This window comes from Oreochromis niloticus, linkage group LG14 (genome assembly GCF_001858045.2).
Source record: "Oreochromis niloticus isolate F11D_XX linkage group LG14, O_niloticus_UMD_NMBU, whole genome shotgun sequence".
NCBI classification, from domain to species: domain Eukaryota; kingdom Metazoa; phylum Chordata; class Actinopteri; order Cichliformes; family Cichlidae; genus Oreochromis; species Oreochromis niloticus.
This window is the reverse complement of record NC_031979.2, coordinates 16562573-16584306: the sequence shown is the minus strand read 5'-3', so window position 1 is coordinate 16584306 and position 21734 is coordinate 16562573. Positions and strand designations below refer to the sequence as shown.

The window sequence follows — 21734 nt, the reverse complement described above, 5'->3', positions numbered from 1 at the left end:
TTAGATGCCTTGCTGATGACATTTTGTGGTCTATGAGAATTAATTCTGGTCACTAGACCATACAGTGCTATTGACATGTCCCCAGCCTCCTCCCATACAGAACATTTTGCAATTTCTTTAAAAACGTCTCCTACAGATGCTAATATTGGTTGAACATTGAGATGTAGGTGTGGAAATTGATGACTTTTTGGATTTTCCTCATTGCGTAGCTCATTGCTAACACCACACAATGGAGTGCACATTTGCCCGCACATGACATCTCTCAAAGCTTTAGACTCTAAGCGATACTCAGTGAGCACGTGTGGCGTGTGAGCTATGTGTTGCGCAAAAACAGTTGTCAAAGCCCAGGATGACTAGGGAGAAAACTGTCTGACGAAAACAACCATCCAGTGCAGAGATTACAAAATCCCCATGGATCCGTGGTGTCATTTGTTCTTAGAGTCAGAAAGTCATTTAACAGAGAATAAATCCCCAGAGGACTATAAACTAGAGATGGTGCAGGATGTTAATACTCTTTTTTGTCCTTTTACGAACTTCCCGTGAGATAGTGATAAGAAAAGAAAACAATCAAGTGATGTGGTTTTAATCTAATTTCCTCTGAATTTGCTTATTTCTCGTTTTGTCACTAGGGAAGTTAACATTAGCTCTGCAGAACTAACAGTGCACACAATGTATGTCAGAAAAAAACAGTTTTGATCTACTTTTGGCATAAAACTGTATCTCAACAAAATATTTCAGTAAAGATAGGGTGGATTTTTTTTTTAAATCAGACAGGAAACCCCTAAAGTAAGAAATTTAAAATCTTGATCCAGAACAAAAGGAGTTTGTTGTTGTTGTTGTTGTTGATTGCAAGCAGCAGGATTAGACTGAGGTTTAGGTCTGCAGAATTCCCTTTTCTACAACCGACCGCAGTGTAAACACGGTGGCAAATCCCCAATGTGGCAACATGAGAGAGGCAAGGTGGAATCGTGTGGAGGCTAAAAACTCCCTCACCTTTTCTGATTCAGTGGAAACACTATGAGTGTGTGGGTGTGTTTGTAGATAATAGTTTTGTAACTTTTATCATTTGTCACCGATTAACAAAAAAGGGGGGGGGGGGGGGGGGGGGTGACTTGGTTTAGTGTAGCCAAAAAGAGATAAAATCAAAAAGCACTCAGTTCCACACTGAGACGGGAGGTCGACCGGAAGGTATTTCGACACGCCAAAGTTACCACTTTCAGCTGTTCCTCTGTCATAAATCCACACTTCCTCAAAAGCGTTCTGCCCCACATTAGGAAATGAACTCAGAAGAATAATTACTCCAGCATCATTTACCGCAACAGAGTTCCCCATTGCTGATAAAAGGGAAAATTTGAGGGATACTGAAAGCAGAATTGTATTGAAGAGGTTTTGTCTTCTTTTTATTCCTGAACTACATAAAATAGCTTTCACTGTGACGCTTTTAGCCTCATTGGATAATTGAGCAACCTGAGTGGCTACATGTATGTGATTGTGGCACACTTAGGTACAGTTACAGACTAACGCGGTGTGGCTCACCATCAGCGCCTAAAAGACGAGTAGCAGATATAAGACAGGTGTTTGAAAAAGCAAATGCCACATTTATAAAACTGAAGTGCTGCTATTCCTGGAAGTGGTTCTAGTTGTTTCGCTGAGACGGCCACAAAATGCACACATAAGCATTCGTATTTTTCCCCTTTCAGAGATGCAGTGAAAAAAACAGTGTGAATTGCCTCACATCCTGTGCGTTCTAAGGAAGTGGGCCAGCCAGTCCATCAGACAAACAATCTGTGTGTCAGTTAACACTTCTCTGTAGAGGAGTACAGCAGAGACAAGAGCAAAGGACTAAGATCTGACTAACACCTTGAAAAAAAACAGAAAAGAAGAAGGTAGAAAATGTTACAGAGGGCCGCATCTAATGTGTCAGACAAAGCAAGGAGCAAACCAAAGGTAGGTGAAAATAATTTGTGATCAAAGCTTCAGGGTCCAAATTTCACTTGTGACATCGACGCCGTTACAAATTTGTAGAAGATGAGGCTCAATCTAACATCGCCAACTGCATGAGTGTGCAGCCTTTTTATTTAAACAGGGAAAAACTGAATTACCGCAACTACAGTCTGCTGGAAGCAGAGCGATGTTTTTGGAGAATATGTCACAGTTCATTTTCTAAATGGCGAAGAAAGCCTTTAAAATAAAACCTTGATTTCTGCCAGTGTATTTTCAGTCAGAGAGTGCACTCAGAGCTGCATTAAATCAGTCTGCACAGGGCTGTCTAGGAGTATGGGGCTCATATTTAACCAGGATTTCTAGGGATTATTCATTTATATGATTATTTTTGGTGCTGTGCTGGGGAGATGATGGAGGCTCGGGAGAGATTAGGCTGACTATTAGTTTTATGAAAACCTGAGGGGGGAAACGGAAAGAATTAAAATTGAGCCCGAGCAGCAAGGACTTGTCGTGTCACCAGTGCTCTGAGGGCAAACTGGTTTTATCACCGTACTTGTGTATTTGTTTAGGTTTAAAACACAAGCTCTCATTTAGTGTGTACTTGACTTAAAATTGTAGATTTTAAAGGAAGTTTTTTTTTCTTTTCTTGTTGGTTTTTCATCTTGTCCTAGATGTTTTAAGACTGTTAAATGAAAAACTGATTATATTTGGCCTGTGAAATCTCGGGTCACAGCACGATTGTGCTATTCAGACATTGTTTAGCCGTCTTTGTGTGACATCTCCTTTTAATCTTCCCCACAGCGCTCCACAAGCTTTGGCAAATTTGAGGGTCTCAGACATCACTCATCACAGGCCAAACCGAAGGAAAATGGAACCGCTATGGTTTGTAGATGTGCTTGTTTTTCACTTTTGTAACCCTGATGTCAGCAAAATTTACTTCAATAGCAATAATAGTGTAACTGATGCATGAAAGTGCCATACTTAATGCAGGTTTCGGACTGGAAGCGATGCATTTTGCTGGATTTTTTGAGAACAGAAAAACATATTGTCAATATTAAATATAATTGTAGAATTGTAGAAAAGAAAAGGAGTTGGTGTTTTGTTTTTGGTTTCGGTTTTTTTAGGTTTTATTCCTTAGTATCCCCGTTCAGGTTGTACTAACTCGTTTTTCTTCACACAGGTCACAGAAGAATGTGAGAGTTCAGACCCAAACAACTCAGCTGGACTCAGGAAGAAGATGAAGGAGATTTCACTGACCATGCGCAGAAAAATGGGCAAAAAACATGCCAAGTCTTTATCCGAGGAGACGGTGAGTCACTGAATCACTCACACACACTTATACATAGATTAGCCGAGCACTCTGATGAAGTTTTTGACCGTTCACGTACACACATTAATGCTTTAGTTCTCCAGCGCTGTTTTATTCTAAAGAATTTGTGCCCAAGTGATCAAAAAGTCCCTCGGCGTGCAACAAATTCGAGGCCATGGACATCACTTACTGCAAACCTGCCCTGTTTTATCGCTTTCATCTCCCCTGAAACCACATCCTCAAACTGTGACGCGGTTGTTGGCAATATTTAGATGACTGTTTGCTGTCATCTGCATGTCTTCCTGCAGTTTCTGTGTTTTTCTCAAACAGCGATTGACAGATAAGATGTTTTGATTAGCTTTGGAAATTTCATAGCCTACACCTCCACCTCCACTTTTACATGGAGTCGTTCGATTAGTCTACCTAATTGTGCACACTCCATCCATGTTTATCTGTTTATGTAACATTGCTGTCATTTAAAACCGTGGGCCTTGTTGTTTTTTGGTTTCCTTCAGGGCGATGACACGGACAAAGAGCCAGATGCAGAGACAGAAAGCAGCCCCCCAGCTGAGAAAAACTCCACACAGACAAGCAACTCCTTGGAGAGTCTTTACAGTGGCCAGAGCTCCTCCAGTAAGTATCTGCTCATAATGTACACCCAGACATAGTGTATAAATGTGTGGTTTTAGCCAGTAATGCTCTTAGATGAGCAGAAGTGTGTAATGCTCCTGTGCTGTGTTGTGTTTGTGGGTTCAGGCGGTGTGACCAGTGAGTCCAATGGCTCTGGTCAGAGAGACAGTCTGAGGCTGGAGGAGGACGGCTCGTATCACGGACAGTTCTGTGGCCGAGCTCGAGTCCACACGGATTTTGTTCCCAGTCCATATGACACGGACTCCCTCAAACTCAAGGTAACTCTCCATGTCCATGCTGTACATGGACATGTACTTAGACAGGGAAACATCTGCAGTAACAATGAAGCAGTCTCAACAGTCTTTTAATAGATTTGTTTTTCCCAAGGTTGGTGACATCATCAACATCATCAGTAAGCCTCCAATGGGCATCTGGACAGGCATGCTCAACAATAAAGTGGGCAACTTCAAGTTCATCTATGTTGACGTTTTGGTGGAGAAAGAGGAAGAGGAGGAGACTCCCAAAATCAGACAACAGAAGCTGTGCAAAAGACCTCGACCTAAAACACTGCTGGAGTTACTGGAACGCTTGAATCTGGAGGTGAAGACCAGATCTGCTCACCTGGGATCTTTTGTCTTAGTTTAGGGGATGAATCACAAAGTTTTCAAAGACTTAGTCATGACAGCAAAACCTCTAAAGATTTGTGCTTTAGTTTTACAGTCGGCGATTGCTCTTGTTTCAGGAATATGCTTCTGCACTGATGCTAAACGGCTATGAAACAGTGGAGTCCCTGATGCACCTGCAGGAGAAACATCTTATAGAGCTGAACGTCAAAGACCCAGAGCACAGACAGAAGCTACTCACTGCTGCTGAATATCACTACACAGGTCAGAGACACACCGAGCAATCACTGTGACTGGTTCTAATGCTAACAAGTAACAATATGCAGCACTTAGTGATGAGGAATTACTGCTTCATAAGAGTTCACTCCTGAAAAATAAACATTGTGAAAAATAAAAATAAAGATCCTCTCATGAAGGGTTCAGAAGTGGCCTGCACAGACTGGCTCACAGCAGAGATACAGGAGTCAGCAAATGAGACTAACAATATTTGCTAGCAGGCTAAATCGGTGTTAGGCAAAGCCTGAAAGTAACACCACACTGAAAGTAAAGCAGCTGTAAATACAATACAGTCTTCACAGAGACTGTATATTAAAGAAGCTAATAGCTACCTCACTTATTGTCAATCACAATTTTATTTAATAGCACATTTTATTATACACAAACTAAATGCTTTTAACATAATAGAAAAATACACAAAAACCTAAACCTTTGTTCCCAGTTCTTTCTCCAGTAATCAAATATTAACATACCTAAAGTCTTTTAGGCAGCACGTGGAGCTGCTTTGTTTGATCGTGGTTAAAACATGGTAGAATTTACTCATTAGCCAATCAGAAGTGAGCATTCAGCAAAGCTTTGTACCAACAGTAATTTATCTCTAGTTACAAAGAGCTTTAATGACTTTAGTGACATATAAACAGTAAGATAAGGTAAAGATTGTAATAAATAAAAACTCTGTTTTTGAAATTAAGAAAAAATGTAAATATTTACTATAAATATAAAATGAATGGAAGTGTAATTATGTCAATTTATTTCTGTGGGACAATAAAAAAGGTTCACTCTGTAAATATGGAGGGAAAAAACAGGTAAAAGCTGAGACATTTGTGCCGTAGAGAATAGAAATACATCGTGCTCACTGTGAGAGACGTATTGGTGACTTCCTGTTACTCAGATAGAAAGTGCTTAACATGACAGAAGGTGTTCCTGTAATCTGAAGTCTGGAAGCAGTCTGACTGATTATCAGAAATCCCTGCATGAATGAAAGCAAAACTTTCCAAAACAATCCAACATAAAAACGGAAAAACATCCACCGGCCTTTTTAGTGGCTTCGTTCATGTTTTACTTTGTGTAATTTAAGCAGATGTGCACAAAGTCAAAGTAAATGTCAGTGTAATTTCTTTTTTAGCTCAGCTTGGTTGACAGTGAAACTAAACAGATGGCAGCTGCTGCAGCGTGACCCTGCCAAGCCCACATTAGACACCAGTAATTTAATCAAGCTGAGCTAGATTAGTCGGATTAGCGGCTTCTGTTGGTGAGTTAAAAAACAATGAGGGAGATCGGTGGAATATTTTTACAGTTTACAGGAAAAAAAAAATTAGGTGACATATTTTCTTCTAGAGTTTCCTGGTTCAAACTTGTATTTATTTGGGTCATGTGACAGCTCACAGGCACCAGCACATGCTCTGGTCTGACACCAATAAGCAACATTTGCGAAAATGTGTCACTATCGTCGCAATAAATCAATTTAAAATCAAACCGTGTCACCCTTCCGCATCTAATTATGGCTTCAATTCTGCAAAGCAGTACAGATTTGAATATTATGACATTTGATTGAATTCAGTTTGGTTTGTGGCTGCAGGTGATGATGTCAGGGATGCGGAGGAGCACAAATCCTCCCACAGTCTGCAGGAGGAAGACAGCGACTGTCCCAGAGACTCGGGCTGCTTCATCCCATCAGAGTGTTCAGACAGCAAGGAGTACACAGAGCCCGTCACAGACGCCGTGGAGTCCTAAAGCGCGTGTTTGTCATTTGTATACTTTGATCAAAGTTTAAAAGTTGCACATTTTCTTAAGACTTTGATGAAAATGGTTTTAAAAAATTCATTCCATAACTTTCTCAAAATGTCACAATTGTATCCCTTGTTCCTTGTTCAAGCTTTTCTAATGTGGAAGCTTTGACATGTACAAAGAAGAGACAATATTCTAAACTTCATATTATCCTTTTGTCACTTTATCACTATGATAGGTATAGGAATTGAATTTTGGCGGCAAGTTGCCGAAGAGGTGAAATTTTGTCACATTAATGTCATTTGTATTTATTGCATTCTAAATCTCGAATTGTTTTTGCATGTAAAGCTTTTATTTATCACAGCTGCATCATTTTGACCTTTCTCGTTACGTCTGATCTCTGTTTAACTTCCGGTCTACTTTCCTTTCCTCTGATTTGAAAGCTGTTTGTATATTCAGATCTTGTCTATAATGCATACTCTACAGTTTGACAAGTATACTTTTTCTGAAAGTGCATTTGAATGAGATTGTGTGTAAGAGAGCTTGTGTGTGAGCGCTCCTGTGAAAAGGAGCATTCATTTATTTTCAAAACTTTTTGTAAATAAATTTTTTTAAAAATACAGTTAAATATTTGGTTTGTGTGTATTTAAAGACTCATTTAGTTTGCCTAAGAGTACAGTCTCTGATAGCGCCAAGTCCACAAGTACATCTGTACACATGGATTGCACCTATACATGAATTTAGCTTCATTAAATTAACGTCTACTTTTAAGATAAGATAAGATAAGATAAGATAAGATAAGATAAGATAACCTTTGTTAGTCCCACACATGGGAAATTTGTTTTGTCACAGCAGGAAGTGGACAGTGCAAAAGTTATATAGCAAAATTAGAATACAATAAGAATAAAATACTGTACACAACTGTACAGAATAGAATAAAATAAAATACTATATACAGTAGAATAAATAGAATAAAATATACAATAGGATAAAAATAGAATGCAAATGCTTTATAGAACTGAGTAAAAATACAACTATGTCAGAAAAAGAATATTGCACTTAGTATTATTGCACATGTGTGGATGTGTGTGTTTGATCAGTTGAAGTCTTTGTTGTCTTACTACTACTACTACTAATATTTAGTTAATAATCAATTTATTATTATTTTACTTTTATTTATTCATTTTTGTATTCATTAAATAATTAATTTAATTAGTAATTTATTTAAAAAAAAAAAAAGTTTCGCCTTCCCATGATTGGTTAACCTCGTGCATACGTTACAAAATGCTCCCTTTGCGGTTGACGTTGCTAGCTATATGGGATTTGTAGTACAAAGCGGCCGTTTTCTGCGTTTCTGGTAGCGTTTGCGTAAACTACGTAAACTACATTACCCAACATTCCCCACGAGCCGTGCAAAGTTGACGTGTATTTAGTTGGCGAACTGAAAATTTCCCGTTTGTCGTCATCCTGTTGTCAAAAGCCGGACACAGTTTCGACACAACCTTTAATACAATTTTTTTGTAAATTTTAAGCGTCCGGTGACTTCGTAACAGCTTGTGACGATGGCCGGAGAAGTCTCTATGATTGGTGAGTAGAAGCATAGCCGTTTTAGGGTGCTAATTCATGAGCTAATAATGGTTTGGTCCACCTGTGATGCGCGTGCTGTTACCGTCCCACAGGTTCGGTGATTCTGGCCCTGTTCTTGGCTGGTTACCTGGGTCAGCAGTACCTGCCTCCCCCAAAACCCAAGGTGATCGGCTTGGACTTGGGCACCACCTTCTGCTCCGTGGGGGTCTTCCACCCGGGCAGCGGGGAGGTGGAGGTGATAGCGGATGAAGAGGGGAGGAAGAGCATCCCTAGCGCGGTCTCTTTCACCACCACTGCGGTGCTGGCCGGACACGAAGCCGTGGACCTAGCTGACATCAACCCCCAAAACACCATCTACGATGCCAAAAGGTTCATCGGGAAGATTTTTGAGCCAGAGGTCCTAGAGAAGGAGAGTGCTAGGTACCCGTTCAAGGTGGGTCATCCTGGGCTGGGTTTGGAAAGTTTTCAGCTCAGACAGGCAGCCAATCTAGCCACCTTTCCTAACTATGTGTATGCAGTGATATCAGATCCACACTTAATAAAAGCATCCTCTCATCCTTCTCTTGCCATAGGTGATAAACAACAATGGCAGTGCAGAGTTTGTGATCTCCACCAATCACACCTTCACCGTTACCCCAGAGTTCATCGGCTCCAGGCTGCTGCTGAAGCTGAGGAAGCTGGCCGAGCGACAGCTGGGTGTGGTGGTGCAGAAGGCGGTCATCTCAGTGCCCGCAGAGTTTGATGAGAGGCAGAGGAACTACACAGCGAGGGCCGCTAACCTCGCTGGTCAGTTTACTAATGAATCTCAAGGCTGCACATAATTCACCTGGGTTTACAGAGAGCTTTACCCAGTCTTTGAATCCATTACAGCTCTTCTTCTCAGGCATCATTAAAAACAACTCGTACCCCACATTGATGTTTTAAGTTTGTGCATGCAAACTCTTCCTTCACTGTCTTCCAGGCTTGGAGGTCTTACGTGTGATCAACGAGCCCACGGCTGCAGCAATGGCCTATGGCCTGCACAAAGTGGATGTGTTTAACGTGCTGGTGGTGGACTTGGGAGGAGGGACTTTGGATGTGTCTTTACTCAACAAACAGGGAGGCATGTTTCTCACTAGGGCAATGGCAGGTAATGTGCTTCACATCTTCAGAAATAAAAGTTGGGTATAGTTGTAATAAAGTTGCGATAAACTAGCGACCTGTCCAGGGTGTACTCTGCCTCTTGCTCGGTGGCAGCTGGGGTAAACCCCACCATTCCTGACTGTAAAATATAATTTTAAAACACCATGGTAACAAACAAGACACATTACATGCTTCTATCTACTCTAGAACCTACATACAGTGGTGTAAAAAAGTGTTTGTCCACTTCCCGATTTCCTGTTTTTTTTTTACGTTTGTCTCACTTAAATGTTTCTGATCATTTCATTTCATTTATTTATTTATTTCACACTTGGTTCAACAGTTTCAAACAAATGTAAATATTAGACAAAGATGAGTAAGTAAACACAAAATGCAGCTTCTAAATGAAGGTGTTTGTTATTAAGGAGGAAAAAAAAACACAAACCTACTTGGACCTGTGTGTAAAAGTGATTCCACCCTAACTTAATAACTGGTTGGGCCACCCTTAGCAGCGACAACTGCAATCAAGCATCTTTTATAGCGCTGTGGAGAAATTTTGGCCCACTCATCTTTGCAGAATTGTTGTAATTTAGTCACATTGGTTGGTTTTTGAGCATGAACCATCTTTTTAAGATCACGCCACAGCATCTTAATCAGATTCAGGTCAGGACTTTGACTAGGCCAGTCCAAAGTCTTCATTTTGTTTTTCTTAAGCCATTCAGAAGTGGACTTGTTGGTGTGATTTGGATCATTTTCCTGCTGCATTACCCAAGCATGTTTCAGTTTGAGGTCATGAACAGGTGGCTGGACAGGATGTTTTGGTAGACAGCATAATTCGTGGTTCCATTTACCACAGCAAGTCTACCAGGCTCCCAGGCAGCAAAACGGTCTCAGACCATCAAACTACCTCCACAATATTTTACTGTTGGCATGATGTTCCTTTTCTGAAATTCTGTGTTACTTTTACGTCAGATGTTATGCTTCCTACTGGCAACCACGTGAAACTCAAAAATCCCATCTGTTTCAATCATTACTGGTGAATGGCTGCAGAATGAAAGCACTTACTCTTATTGATATACTCTGTATTGTGACAGTGTTGTATTGTGTATACTGTACCTCTATACTAGCAGTCTATAATGTTAAAGGGCTCTTTTGTTTGTTTGCTTTCAGGCAATAATAAATTGGGAGGCCAGGACTTCAGCCAGAGGTTGCTCCAGTACACAACAGAGCGAGTCCAGCAGGAGTTTGGAGTCCCACCCACCCTCAAGGAGGACATCCACCATCTCCGGCAGGCTGTAGAAGCTGCCAAGCTCAACCTGACCCTCCAACCTAGCGTAACCATCCAGGTGCCCCTGCACCTTCGCACTCTCGACAGGTTCGACAGCTCCACTCCGCCTCCAGTTCTCTTCCAGGCCGTAATCACTCGCACGCTTTTCGAGGAGCTCAATGAGGACCTCTTCCAGAAGATTCTGGCACCTGTGGAGACCGTGTTAGCTGAGGGTCACTTGGACAAGAAGGAGGTGGATGAGATCGTTCTGGTTGGAGGCTCCACCAGGATCCCGCGAATTAGGAGGCTTATTAGTGAGTACTTTGGAAAGGAGCCCAACACATCAGTGGACCCTGACCTGGCTGTGGTCACCGGCGTGGCCATACAGGCCGGCATCATGGGCGGCTCCTGGCCTTTACAAGTCAGTGCCATAGAAATACCCAACAGACATCTGCGCAAGACGAACTTCAGCTAATCTCTGTTCCAGTGTTTTATTAGTATTTCATGCTTCTTTAATGCGCTTCTTTAACATCTGCTGATAGGAGGAAAAAAACGCACAAAAAACCCGTCACCGAAAAGCTTACGATGCACAGCGGTCCTTTTGCTCGGCTTGGAAATCGGCGCTGACATCAGAGAAAGCAGACAGCGTACTGAAACAACATTCCTCTACAGCGACTTGTAACATCAGAAGTGAACAGTCTGGTTTCACATTCTGAGTGACAGCTGCTTTTGTTGTGCGCCAACTTACAGTAAGACAGCACGACACTGTCTCTGTCACGTATCTGCTGCCCTGTTCAGCTTCAGCAGTTGATGCTTAGTGGCATCAGATACTTAACTTGTGTTCAATTCAGGGAACAGCCACATCTTTAGAAAACATCAAGACTAGCCAGTACTGCTCTAGCTATTTATTTATTTATATCTGTTAATTGTTTGGGTCTGAGTGTGTTCGTGTGAGAGAGACAATGCGTGTAGGTGTTTAATTGACATTTAATTTGAGTTCTTAATTTTTCCGTTGAAGGCTGATATGCTGTATGCACTTGCCTTTCAAAGGAGCTGCTACATTGTTCGTCCCGCTCATAATTTTGTAGAAGTCACAGCAACTAAGTGAGGCCAGTTAAAATGTGTCCATATGCTTTTAAAACACTCATAAATGTAGTGTGACCGTGAGGTGCAGAGTTCAGTCAACAGATGAAGGTACGTGCTGTAGAAAGCCTTCTTTTTTTTTTTTTTTTTTTACAGTACTGTAAATCATTAGCATCGTGAGTAAAATCCATATAAGGTTATTTGCCTTTAAAAGGGACCGAGGAAACATGCTCAGTGTTGCATTTTAAGGACTCCACATGTTGACCAATGAGACTTTTTTGTGCAATAGAGCTGCTTTATTTAAATATTTGGGAGGACGGACTGCTTTTGCTGCTGTAGTTCAAGAGGAGGACGACCAAAGCGTCACTCATCGGTGCCTTGTGTGTTTGATGCTGAGAAATGTGTTCCTGTCACATTTGGATATTTAAGAATGTGCTTGGAGATACAAGAGTGTTGGTGTATATCCAATGTGGAAGTTCATCTCTGGAAAACAAACAGAACAGCCGCTCTGGTAGTTTTACTTTATTTCAACCAAGAATTCAGTGTGCCCACATTCCTTTGAAGTATCACAAACTCTGTTTTTTCCCCCTGTTGTAATTCATAAATGGGTGTATTCACACCTGCTTTTGTATTTCACAATTTGATGTGTTAGAGCCTCCAGTAAAGATACTGTATGAATCATTTCAATTCCTAACAGGAATAATACCAGGATCTATTTTTATATTGCAACTTTCACCAAGTTTACGTGTATTTGCCTGAAAATGTCAAGTCTGCTTTTTGACCTATTAAAAATGAGTTTCCGTCTTCTTCACTGTCCTTTCCTTTCGAAAAGTCAAACTTCTTTCAGTTTTGTATTTCTGACTGTCGGGTGCTGGGGTGGGGTGATGCAGGTGAAGCTCATGTACTAATCTGAATTTTATCTGAGGCCTCTAATAGAAGGCGGAGAAGTTCAGAGAGGAAATGAGTGAAGCCGTAACACCTCCCATTAAGAGCATAAATAAATTTAAGCTCTGACCTACATGAGTTACTCAAAATAACATTTTTATTTGTGCCAAGTGACCTTTACCAGATAACTTAACCCTTTTTAAGATCTTGATGAGGACACTGCACCCTTCTGAGAATTATTGAACCCACACTCTTTACACATATCCATTTTTTTCATGATTTCAACAGCTGTGCAGGAGAAAAGGAAAAAAAAACAAACCCAAAACACTTTGTTTTATTTCATTCCTTAAGACTTTAATTTAGAGTTTATAACATTTGCTTCTGAGGCACAGTAATACCCAACATAAGAAAACACAAAAAGGTAATCCATCTCTTGACCTGTTCTGATACCAGTCGTATCCCTTTGATTAACTTACAGCTTCATTTTCACATTTGGCGCCCACTTCATCTACCTCACAGCGGTCCGTTTCACACCAGCAACCAAGCTTTAGATGCATTTTGTTTGTCAGCACTGAAATACCACAAGACTTGACTGCTGTACTTGAACTCGAAGGCTGTACAGGAAGTGGAATCTAATAGGACCAGACTATTGCTAAACTGTCACGTAAGTTCAGATGCCTTTGTGGGCTAGAGCATCTCAAGCATTAGTCACCTTTTACATACAGTTACACACAGTTATATACCCAGTCAGAAAACACACAATACACATTAAAAATGTACATTCACCATTAACCATAAAAACAGGTGCACAAGGCTTCACCCCCCTGGACCATTTAAACCAGTTGTACTGGGAGCACAGCTCACATGAGTCAGTAGAAGGAATACTTAGAGTTACATGCATTGGTAGGACAGGAGGGCTATGAGCCTCTATCAAAATAATTCTCTTACATACACCATGTGAGTTTGTCACCTGGAGGAGAAGGCAGGACTTCTGTAAACAGCTTCTGAGTTTTTTTTTTTCTTTTCTATTTAAATATAAACATTACTGTTGGTATGTTTACTATAAACTACAGCATAGTGCTGCCAGGAGGCAGGATACAATGGGCTGTAAGCTATTAGCCCCATGCTGCGATAAAGCCACGATAAAAGAAGAAAATTCATCTGAATATCTGACGGCGCTTAAAAGAATGAACTGCTTTGGGAAATTAGCTCGAAAGAAATAAAGAAAGTTGAACTTTGTAAAGAAACAGGCCATGGGAACTCAGAGGAACATTTGGAAGTGAGAGGAGGAGGAGACAACAAAATTCAATCAGTACAAAGTGCTCTTTGATATTGTACAGTATGTGTGAGGGGGAGAAAAATTGTACTATTTACAGAGTATACACAAAAATACTGCAGTCTGCCAGTTAATTGAGGCAGCAGAGGCAGAGAGACACTTTTACACTGATAAACTGGAATGACGGGATCGCTGAGTAGTGTTGTTTTCATCCTGTGAGGCCGAGATCACTGGCTGATGCCCTGATTGGCGTAGTAGTCGTAGCTGTCTCCATAGAGCTCCTCGGCACTGCCAACTCCGTTCCTCACCTCTGGAGGGCGCCAAAGGACAAGAAACAAAACAATTTGTATCAATGATACATTTCCAGCTCTTTCTGACCTCATCTCATTTACACAAACACTTTTCCCCAACAGGTTAACAACACTAAAAGATTGGAAAAATGACAAAGCTGGCACTTACATCACTCACCTTTGACCTCCAGTACCAAAGGCTGTCTACACAGACTGGGACATGATTTTCCCCTGGCAGGATTTTGGGGGAGGACAGGTGTGTGAAGGGATGGATGGATGCAGGTATGATGATGAGGAAAAAGGGCAAAGTAGGCAGAGAGGTGGAAGGTAACAAGGGATGCAACGGATGAAGGGAACAAAGGAAGAAGTCACTGCTTGTGAAGGATGAAAAGGTGCTGAACATCACACGGAGGATGTAGGAGGGAGGCTGTTACTGGGGGTGACCTTCAACATGGAAGAGAGGAAGAGGAGGACCAAGAAGATTTACAGACACTCAGATGCATGCTGGGATGGACTGACATGCTATTTGGGCACCTGAAGTTTAAAAAACAGGTTGCTGAGGTTCAAGAGCCCAAATTAATGAAAAATTAAAATAAATAAATAATTAAAGACTGGTAAATGATTCAATTTTTATTTATTTCACTGCAAAGGCCTTACCAGAGAAAATAAGTTTCTCCTTCATGACGTTGATGTCTCCACTGGACCTCCTGACCGCAGCATTCAGCATGATCTGTTCAGGGTTGTAGCTGCGCATACCGCTCATCCGATACCTGCAGTGTTTGCACAGGCTGGATCAGAAATTACCACGAGACACGAGGACATCCCTAAAGATAGCTGCACTGGATTACAGCCTGGACATTTCAAATTGTAATAAGCAACTTGGTCTGTGTGCATGCCTCACTCTGTTAAAATGTACAGGTTGGAACAAATTATGTTCAGGAATTGTTTGTTTGATACTTCACATGCTATGATGCAACATCCAACCGATGTCGGTCATGTGTATGAAGTATGGCGTTCAATTTGGGGGGAAAAAACCAAACAAAAAACAACACAGACTTCTCATAGTGTGTATATATGTATGTATAGGTACTGATCAGGTTTAATTGTGAGTAATAAGGTAAAAGCAGCACCCCTTTATCTTTGGAAACACTTTAAGGTATTTCATTAAAAATGTGCATTTTGCTGGCAAAATGATCATTTAATTAATGAGTCAATATTCACTGCTCTACTGTTCTCTTAAAATATACTGTCACTCATAGAAAAAAAAAACAATGTTTCATTAACAATTAAAAACATATTAACTATTTTCTTATACAAGCTTTTTAGCACAGTTTTGCCTTTGCTAGGTTATTGTTCCTGACAGTCAAGGCCACTGATTTCATTTCCTGCCTGCCACAACTTCATCCTCGTTTTAATGAAAACAGCCCCGATTTCAATTCAATTAAGTTGGAAGCATTAGTCACAATGAGCTGTGACTAATGCACAGAAGCATTTAGAGACACAAACACAAACAAGCCAGGATTCAGCACATCAGCATCAGCGAAAGCCAATCCTGAGGCCTTTCCCGGATGAATCGAGAGCTTCAATTCATTTTGGACATTTAGTCGTTAACTTATTAAGACTGATGAGACATTTAAACTCTCACTGTGGACTATTTTTTGTGCTGTGTGGGTAGATTACATTTCATTTGTTTAGCAGAGGAGAATGAGGATGAGAAGTCGTCGCTGTCATAGAGGAAAGCAGCAGCAGTGCAATACATCCATTCAGGTGAGACAGAGAAGAAGGTGAGAATAAATATAGGAAGTGGAACTAAGTTGGAGAGAAAAAAATCTGGATGAGATGGATGATACAGTAACAGCAGGAAAACAAGAAAAAAAAAAAAAAAGAGGAAATCAACGATGTATCAAACAAAGGAATGATGGGTAAAGATTATGAAAGATAGGAAGGTGGTGAAAGGAGAGAAGACTTTGGGTCAGGAGAGGCGACCCAGTTACCTGATCATGTGATAGCTGAGAGAGGATGCCAGAATGCAGCAGCAGCAGGAGGAGGAAGAAGAGCATGCACGTCAGGCAGAGGAGAAAGGACGAGGAAGAGGCGGAAAGAGAAAAAAGGACAAAAGAAGGCGGGAGACAAGAGATCAGTTTAGAAGCCAGCAGAAGCTATTGAATAGCTCCAATAATCAGAGCAGACTCATTTTGGACCCTTATTGTGGAATAGATTAATAAATAAATCAATGCCCTTGGTGCCAGTGATGACAGGAGGACAGGCCATCTGTCTCTGGGGTCATCAGAGAAACAAACAAACAGCACTCTTCAACACAGCAGAAATGCAGGGCTGGGAGTGTGAAGGGCTTAGCAAAAAGAAAACACGTTCATATAAAAACATACACCCTTCTCCGGCCTGGGACACAACAGGAACACACATGACGGCTTATAATGCCACAAAACAAAATGGGTTTTAAAGGGATTCTCATTTGATTAAAAAAACAGCATCATGAGCTGCTTATGTGTTCCAGACAGGGAGATGTCTACTGAGTAAATGTGTTTGTCAATTAGCAGTAATGAGTGTATTTAAGTGTGAAAGAGTAATAACACACCTGCAGAAAAATAGAGGAACATTAGCTGTTGTGTAAGAGCTCGCTTTAATGATCTGACTGCTGTTATACCACCAAGTGTGTGTACTTACTTTTGGAAAATGAATATGCCTATGACTACAGCGAACGAGATGAGGTCTGCGGACACCCACGCCAGGCAGTACTCATTTGGTCTCTGGAAGCACGCACACACACACACACACACACACACACACACACACACACACACACACACACACAGTCATGATAGATCTGAGTTTTGTCTTGAAGTCATTTACAGCAGGCTCCATCACTGGGTGGCGCTATATGCCAAAGAATACAGTTAATTTCAGCTCAATTGTGCTGAACTGTTTTTTTCTGAATAAACCCACAAACATAGCAGTTTTTTTAAACAAACACTGACACTGTCAACATTATCAACATTATCATTTACTACAAACATAAATGCAAAGCTCTACTTCCTTCCCGATTACCTTCTGTTGGTCTAAACAACAACTCATAGCATATTTGAGTGGATATTTTTCCACAGTTGGGTTTAACAGACAGCACCGCAGATGCTACGAAAGCCTAAACTGTCCCTGAGCCGTAGCAGTGAGCTGGAGGTCATGTCCACATGTTGTCATGCAGAGTTCCCGTATGGTGCCACAGATGGGGGGAGCGGTTTGGCGCTGCACATATGAAGGCGAGTGGAAGGATAGCAGAGAGGCTACACATGTTGAGAAGTTTGAAGAAGAACTAGAAAAGAATGACACTACAGCAAACAGGAGTTCAGTTCAAAGCTAGGCTCTCCTTTTGATATCAATCAGTAAAATCTAATTTAGTCAAAGAGAGGATGAAGCTGAAGGAGAGAGGGAGGTTAAAGAGGGCCCTCGCAGCCTTTACAATAAACATGTATCTAGTAGCTCCCTTAATTAGGTCCAAATTAAATTAAGATACAGGTGGGCTCCACTCGAGTTGTAGTAGCATCTTAAGGACCACTGATTGAAGCAGGATAGAGCCGAGCTAATCAGCGATTGCTATAACTGAGGCTCTGAATACAATTTTATTTAATTTTTATTTGTTTGGCACCAATTAAAAACAGGTAAAGAGCCTTCAATATTAGAGAACCCCCAGCGATCAGACGTGAGTAAAAGTAAGAATTTTAAACAGTAAGAGATCTACATGATGCCTGCTGGCTGGAAGGAGAGGCTAAAACTTACAGTTTATAAATGGGATGTGTCATTCTCTTTGATTTTCTATAAATTAATAAAACACCTGCTGAATACACATATTTTAAGACAGGTCTGCAACAAAATTTGGAGCGCAGAAAAGGTCTGAAAAATCTCAATGCAGAAAAGGAGCAAGTGGGGGGGAAAAAAGGAAATCATTCAAATAGAAGATCAGATCCCCCCCCCCCCAAAAAAAAATCAACTTAAAAACAAAATGTGAATCCAACAGAACTATATAAAACTATACTGTGTGTAATGAGTCCTTACCATTAACCAGATGGGGTAAGGCACCTTTAGGAGGACATGCGGGGCCTCTGAGGAGACTGATGACACCCCGCTGCACCAGAGCACCGAGTACAGCCAGGGCTCGTTGACTGTGTAGAGGGTGAGATTGATGTGGGCCTCGGAGAAGTTCCTGGGAAAAAAGGAAGACATTCAGGCACTTATAAATCTTTGTGCTGAAGCTGCAGACTGATAACACAACATGAGGGTTGTGTGTCTTCCTACCCGATTTCCTCTCTACTGACTTGGTTGTATCGGAGCAGCAGGCTGCTGATGCCGGACTGCTGCAGAATTTGATGGCTCCGTTTCACCACTGAGGTCTGGATCAGATCAGGTGCTAGCTGTCTCACCTGGGTTCTATTCTCATCAGGCGTCCACATCACCTGGACACGGCACAGCACGTCAAACAGTTACAGCTCTGAAACTCTATCACCAACACAACTATTTTTATATGATTTGCATTTGAACTCATTCATTTTGCATGTAGCATGCAAACAAAGAAACACATCGGACATCACGCAGTGAAAAAGAGCAAACACACACTGCCATTTAATCCCTATATAATTACCAGGCTTTGAGGAACCCCAGATTGCCGCACAGCTTGTAGTGTATCATTGATCCAGCTGTCGTAGCAGGGGTGCTTGGGAGGAGGTCTCCGCAGCCTGAAAACCACCGTGCTGTTGTGATATGAGGCTAGTTTTAGAAGCTGCTCCAGGCTGCACACGGTCTGGTTGGCGATCCGTTCCTTCTCATGTTGAAACAGCGTGTGCACTGTCCAGAAGGGGTCATCCTGAAACATCACACACACACACACAAAAAAAGAAAAAAGTGATCATCAGCTTTACAGTTTAAATGAAAGAATAACACAGGTTACAATACAGCTTTATAACACTTTTATCAACACAAAAACTCAAAAGATCATTCGGTACATCGTTGGAGGACGCCACATTTCTCGCTTCGCTGCTTACTCCCTTTGGAGAAGATCCTGAGAAGATTCTGTTACTCTATGATAAGATGCCATTTCACTTTTTTGACTAGAAAATGCTTCATTTCTGCCTTTTATATATTGTAGAATATATATATATACACACTACAGATTAGGTGATGAAAAATCATTGTTAAAATTACATGGAGTGGTGGTAAGGCTTTTCTTAGAAATGCAAGATCCATCCACACAGTGTGCACACATGCAGTGTAAACACAAGAGGGGAAAGTAATGAAGATTCAAACAAATACGGACAGCCACATCTGAGTCTTTGCACATCATGGTCTCATCTCATAAGATCTAAGCTAAGGAAGGAAACATTTTAAAGCAACAAACCTGCACTTTTAGACATGGACAGATTAATGGAAAAGCAGTCCTTGAGTGATGGCTGTTTCATGTATTAGGATGACAGTGAAACATGGCACTCATCGCACTGCAGCTCCCAGTAAAGCTTCGGTGGGTGTTAACATTTTGATGAAAGCCAACGACATCATGAATGATCAATGTGCGATGTCGTATAGTACTTATGGCTCACTGGGATAATGGCTTTTGTTGCACATCAATGCATCCCGGCACGCTAAAGCTAAGACTGCTTTAAAATAATTCACAGATGTAGTCCTTATTAGAAACCAAGAACGACCTTGAGGAACCAACGTCCAGCGTTGAGCTGCTGCAGATCCGTCCAATTGAAAAGTGAGGCTTCGTCCATCTGTCTGTCTGGAAAAACCTTCTCTACGTCTGTGGTCCTTCGCAGGGTCAAGTCACGCATCAGGAAAGGAACACCATCCATGCTAGCAAACAAAAGGGTAAAGTGTCAAGAAGTAATTAATATTTGCAGCTGATGTGTAGGAGAGAGATGAAGGTTCCAAAAATAGCAGAGAAGAGATAAGAACTGAAATCATGCCAAAAAAGGAAAATGCTGCTGCTGACCAATATGGGAATAAAAAAAAAAAAAAAACTGAGCTCACATCAAGATCTTTTCCAGGAAAAGACGAAAGGAGAAAGCTCTTCTATTCTCTGTATTTGTCATTCAAATACTAATCAGAAAAAGAAATTAAGCATTTGACTAACAAATATCCTGCTACCACATATAGGTGGGTGTCTGTGTTTGAACCGTTAGTTTCCAAAATATCATCATCATCAGATGTGGGAAAAAAATAATAAAAATCATGTTATATTGTATGAATGCGTGCACACATGAGAATTTGCCTCCAGTCTCCTTCAGGAGTGGAGTCTCTTTGTGGATCTGGCTGTCATCAGGTCTAACTACTCAGCACCGTCAGGAGCCCACCTGTCAGCAGCCTGAACATCACACACCCATTCACCTCTCTCAGGACTGTACAGTGAACACACACACACAAACAGACTGCACCAAGATTGCTGCAAAAACATCTAATCAAATTAGCATGCACTGACAGTCTTAAAACACTCTGCACTATGAAATGCAGCTCTAAAACACAAACACACACTTTGCGGCCGGCATCACTCCCCACCTCCACACAATCACTCATCCTCCATAGCCGTGCATGCATGAGTAGACATGGGCACCCACTATTCATCATATAGCACGGCCACTGGAGTATCCACCCACCCAATTTCCTGTCTTCCTCCAAGTGTGCCTCTCTGAGCTCAGCCCGTCTTCATTTATTATGTTGTTAAAATCATGCAGGAATTGATAACTATGGACTGCTGCTATATTGAACAGCAGTATGTTCAATGCATAATGCCTAAGATTGTCCTTTTGGTATTTGGAGTACACAATAATAATAATTAAAAAAAAAAAAAAAAAAAAAAAAAAAAAAACCCCAAATCCCAAGCAGGTCTAAATGTGATATGTGGTCCTGTGTGACGTTAGTCCTGGACTGATTGAGAAATTTTTGAAAAGCCAGTGGTTGTGATAATCTATGAAACCCAGTGTGTGTGTGTTGCTTTGCTTTATCATTCTGTTGTATTGATTGTGCGTGCGTACCTGATAGCCACGTCAGCCTCCAACCCAGTGACGTTCATCTGCAGCGCTCGCTGGAAGGACCAAAGTGTGTTCTCTGGAGCAAGCTACAAACACACACACACACACACACACACAGTAAAGGACAAGCACAGATTTTTTAATTTTTTTTTTTTTTTTTTTTTTTTTAAACACATAGCCCCATATAATGACCTAACTTCTGACTTTTCTGAAGCTGGAACGACATCTCTTGATGACAAAATGACACAGAGAACAAGTTTTACATGTATTTATAAAGCTTTCACTACATATATGTGAAAAAAAACCGCACTCTGTCCTCTGAACACAAAGGATTGTGTGTAATGAAAAAAGTCACAGCTGCGGCTTGCTCTTTAACTCTTCTGGTCGAGGGTATGATCAATTCCATACCATCACTTACTAGAATAGTATCATCCTATGAAAGCCTGTGAGTAAAGCTACTGCCTGGGAACCACAGGAAAGGAATGATGCTATAATCAATACAGAGTGATTCTGGGACAAAGAGTCCAGTGATGTGATCACTGTTTCCCAGTGGGAGTCTCACAGCCTTGCACAGCCACTCCTAAATTTAGATTCCACAGTGAGAATCGATTGCCTTGCACAAATAGCACAAAAATCTGGGTGTGTTTTTGAGCGTGTGCGTGACTAACTGTTCTGAATAACCA

At 41.1% G+C, this 21734-nt stretch overlaps 3 protein-coding genes across 11 annotated transcripts in view; 2 read left to right on the top strand and 1 right to left on the bottom strand.

Annotated features, from left to right (window-relative positions):
• The first annotated feature begins 1771 nt into the window (after positions 1-1771).
• Positions 1772-7132, top strand: samsn1a (SAM domain, SH3 domain and nuclear localisation signals 1a). Of its 2 annotated transcripts, none has more exons than XM_019367588.2 (8): positions 1772-1947; positions 2746-2826; positions 3125-3253; positions 3769-3886; positions 4004-4161; positions 4271-4483; positions 4626-4770; positions 6362-7132. In XM_019367588.2, the coding sequence occupies exons 1-8, from the start codon at positions 1894-1896 to the stop codon at positions 6514-6516; spliced, it is 1053 nt and encodes a 350-aa protein (XP_019223133.1). In that variant the 5' UTR covers positions 1772-1893; the 3' UTR covers positions 6517-7132. The 2 variants fall into 2 exon arrangements, with proteins under 2 accessions (XP_019223133.1, XP_019223134.1); XM_019367589.2 differs by having other exon boundaries at positions 1773-1947; positions 4010-4161.
• A 787-nt stretch (positions 7133-7919) lies between these two features.
• hspa13 (heat shock protein 70 family, member 13) lies at positions 7920-12373 on the top strand. Its single transcript, XM_003441590.5, has 5 exons — positions 7920-8097; positions 8190-8530; positions 8670-8883; positions 9059-9226; positions 10387-12373. Exons 1-5 carry the CDS (start codon positions 8073-8075, stop codon positions 10956-10958), a joined length of 1320 nt encoding a protein of 439 aa, XP_003441638.1. The 5' UTR covers positions 7920-8072; the 3' UTR covers positions 10959-12373.
• Positions 12374-12783: 410 nt separating this feature from the next.
• The window catches only part of gdpd5b (glycerophosphodiester phosphodiesterase domain containing 5b), a 40323-nt gene continuing 31372 nt past the window's right edge, over positions 12784-21734 (bottom strand). The window contains exons 9-18 of one of the 8 annotated variants that reach the window (XR_003213905.1): positions 21055-21137; positions 19726-19876; positions 18669-18890; positions 18326-18483; positions 18086-18233; positions 16703-16785; positions 16012-16026; positions 14675-14787; positions 14187-14551; positions 13777-14037 (exon numbers count right to left, since the gene is read on the bottom strand). Coding sequence is in view for 3 of the 8 variants with exons in the window: in XM_003441668.5 (XP_003441716.1) it covers positions 13955-14037; positions 14675-14787; positions 16012-16026; positions 16703-16785; positions 18086-18233; positions 18326-18483; positions 18669-18890; positions 19726-19876; positions 21055-21137 (1056 nt within the window). In the remaining 5 variants the exon portion in view is untranslated. Of the gene's footprint in view, positions 14038-14186; positions 14552-14674; positions 14788-16011; positions 16027-16702; positions 16786-18085; positions 18234-18325; positions 18484-18668; positions 18891-19725; positions 19877-21054; positions 21138-21734 lie in introns of those variants that run through there. The other 7 variants (XR_003213906.1, XR_269826.4, XM_003441668.5 and 4 more) reach the window with 7 other exon arrangements.

Coding starts and splice junctions, on each gene's coding strand:
- samsn1a (XM_019367588.2), top strand. CDS start 1,894: ATGTTACAGAGGGCCGCATCTAATGTGTCAGACAAAGCAAGGAGCAAA. Junction 3,887..4,003: donor CAGTGGCCAGAGCTCCTCCA/GTAAGTATCTGC, acceptor TTGTGTTTGTGG/GTTCAGGCGGTGTGACCAGT. Junction 4,162..4,270: donor CGGACTCCCTCAAACTCAAG/GTAACTCTCCAT, acceptor GTTTTTCCCAAG/GTTGGTGACATCATCAACAT.
- hspa13 (XM_003441590.5), top strand. CDS start 8,073: ATGGCCGGAGAAGTCTCTATGATTG. Junction 8,098..8,189: donor CGGAGAAGTCTCTATGATTG/GTGAGTAGAAGC, acceptor ACCGTCCCACAG/GTTCGGTGATTCTGGCCCTG. Junction 9,227..10,386: donor TCTCACTAGGGCAATGGCAG/GTAATGTGCTTC, acceptor GTTTGCTTTCAG/GCAATAATAAATTGGGAGGC.